The 2634-nt window shown below is 35.5% G+C and overlaps 1 protein-coding gene across 1 annotated transcript; it reads right to left on the bottom strand.

The window, feature by feature from the left end:
- Positions 1 to 823: 823 nt before the first annotated feature.
- LOC131938125 (uncharacterized) lies at positions 824 to 1678 on the bottom strand. Its single transcript, XM_059296028.1, has 2 exons — positions 1643 to 1678; positions 824 to 1492 (listed from the first exon to the last, which is right to left on the bottom strand). Exons 1-2 carry the CDS (start codon positions 1676 to 1678, stop codon positions 824 to 826), a joined length of 705 nt encoding a protein of 234 aa, XP_059152011.1.
- Positions 1679 to 2634: the final 956 nt, after the last annotated feature.

The raw sequence follows: 2634 nt of genomic DNA, 5'->3' as shown, positions 1-2634 counted from the left end.
TTTATTGTTTTGGTTGTATTATGTGTATTTTTTTTTCATGTATTGTAAGGATCGTATTTAGGCATACAAACATTGAAACAGTATCTATCTGTAAATTTTCTCGTAGCCATTCACCTATCTCCTCAGCATTGTAGTAGTGTCCCATTTAAATTTAATCTTCTTGCCTATTACATCATCAAATCTGCCGGTAATTGTGAATGTGTATTGATTTTCATTGCATAAGCTGTTGATTAAATCGTCCACGTCTGTGTATGCGTTTGTTAAGTCGTTCCACAGCCACGGCAAAGAGCCGGCCACACTCTGTCGCTTCAGTGCTTTGTAGAAAGGTACATCAGGATCTCCAAATTTGTAGTTCAAAGTTGGACGAGCTTTACTACCGCGATGCTGATAATGGTAATTTGTATACGTATTTTCTGCTCCTCCACCCCAACGCATAAAACCCTGAAGTTCTATAGAAAACTTTGGAATTATAGTAGCAGTGTAGTTTATAGAGGTTTTTGTACTATAGACTAATAATGTCCAATTAGCGACAGAATAAGCATCTAAAACTTTAGAAGATGTGTCCTCTAGTGTGATTGACTGCTCTTTGTTTGACTGATCTGTCTTTGTTACGCTTGTCTCGAAGTTAAATTTGTATGAGACTGACCCACCAAAAATTCCAGCGGTGTGAATTTAATTTGGACATTGAGGTCGTGACTATTTTTCCAGGAACTGGTTGTAGTATGTGTGACTCTACGTGTACTAGTCTCAGTTCGTTTAATGGTCTTTGTTTCAGCTGTTGGGTCATTGTTATATTCTGTTCCAGAATCCACGGATTCCGGAATTAATTCTTGAACAACAGCCGTTCCATATGTGATATGATATCCTTAATCTCAAAGCTCCAATCATCGTATACCATACTTAAACGTTTATCGATCATGTAACCTTCACAACGCCCACTTTTATCGGCGACCCACTTGTCGCCATCTCTCCTAAAGTCTTTTCCTAGCGCCTCGGATCTACAACCTCCACACCTAGCATAACCAAGTTTATTAGCCAATTTAGCCATGCCTGACATTGTTAAATCCATGATGCGAGATTTTACTTTATACAGTTCATCAAGCTGTTCAGGCCCCGAGGCTAATTTAGAACATCGAAACTTTTTGACACAGAAGATTCCATCACATGAGCTTTGGTATAACCCCGTAACATAATAACCCGTGTTACATCCACACAGGTCTGTCTTATCAAAACAGCTGGAAGTGTCAATGTCGTAACGATGTTCATAGTCTGTAGGGTAATCTGCTGGCTTAACACATCGTCCTTTCTCTATATTGTTTAGTGGATCTTTACTGTTTTCCTTCTTATATAAACCATTCAAAAAGTAACCTGATGGGCAAACAACCCAGCAATTTTCTCTACCTAAAGCGTTGGGCCAATCAACATACACGACTTGAGACTTTGTGTTGTCCCATGGTGATATCCAGCTGAAATATTCAACATCCTCCACATGCTTCAAATACGTATCATTTCAAAGTTGTAAATCACTCTTATAGAATCCAGCGATAAAATCGTCTCTGTTGTCACATTTTGATTGCGAATAGTTTCCTTCACTTAACCACAAGAATGCCCTGTCCGTGTAAAATTCTTCTCCAACCAATACCGTGGCCAAAAGCAGGACAGATCCAGTTAAGTACATTTCAAGCTCTGTGTCGGGAAATAAAAAAGAGCACAATTACGATATATACTAGTTTCTTACATTTCTAAAATAACAATTGTAAATACCTTTTAAGGATTTAAAAAAATATTTATCAGCATCATTACACATGCAACACGCTTACCTTATTTATTTTTCTTGGTTCTTAGTTGGTATGTTGGAGGAATATTATATGACAGTATGTTATGAGCCACATAGAATGATTTTTAGTCTACTTTACTGTCTTGATTGATTTCCATCGCTAGTACCTATACAAAAATAAACAACACGGCGTCAGATATATATTATCTTTTTAAAACAGGTTCGTTATTATTGATTTAGTAAAAAATCGTAACATATTAATTCAATGAATGCATATTGCTTTGTTGATTCAATCTGTTAAGAACTGTCCTTCTGTCTAAATATGGGTTTGTCTAATTCTAAATGTGTCTAGTTTTCGTTTTATCAGAGTATCTGCTATTTAACACACACAAATGTAATAATACACAACGTAACAAATTCTAAGAGAAACGAGCTGACAACAGGAACTAAAATAATGCATCTATAAATAACGCTAAAGTCTTTTCCCAGAGTTTGTTTTTACTAATCAAAAACCGTGCTGCTGCCAATGTAACATCAGTAAGAACGTAAATATTATATATTCTTTTAGGAGAATTAATAAACAATTTTAGTTTCAAAATTATTTGAAAACTAGCTTCATGTATATTATGAATATCACTTTTTTAAAATAAGAAAAAATAAAAAACTTTGTATGCTAGATAGTTTTAGTTAGCTTCTGGTTATACATCTTATATAAATATACAGCTATACTATACATGTTTTGCTTTATTTAGTCCAGTTAACAACTGTTTTAAATTGAAGATCTTCCCAATCTAAACTGTAAGCAGTAGGAGTTTTAGAGGGTGGGGGGGGGTGGGGAGGGTTCGGCATTGATGCGT

This window comes from Physella acuta, unplaced genomic scaffold (assembly GCF_028476545.2).
Source record: "Physella acuta isolate Inbredline_101_S28 unplaced genomic scaffold, ASM2847654v3 ptg000235l, whole genome shotgun sequence".
NCBI classification, from domain to species: domain Eukaryota; kingdom Metazoa; phylum Mollusca; class Gastropoda; family Physidae; genus Physella; species Physella acuta.
This window is presented reverse-complemented; position numbering and strand designations above follow the sequence as displayed.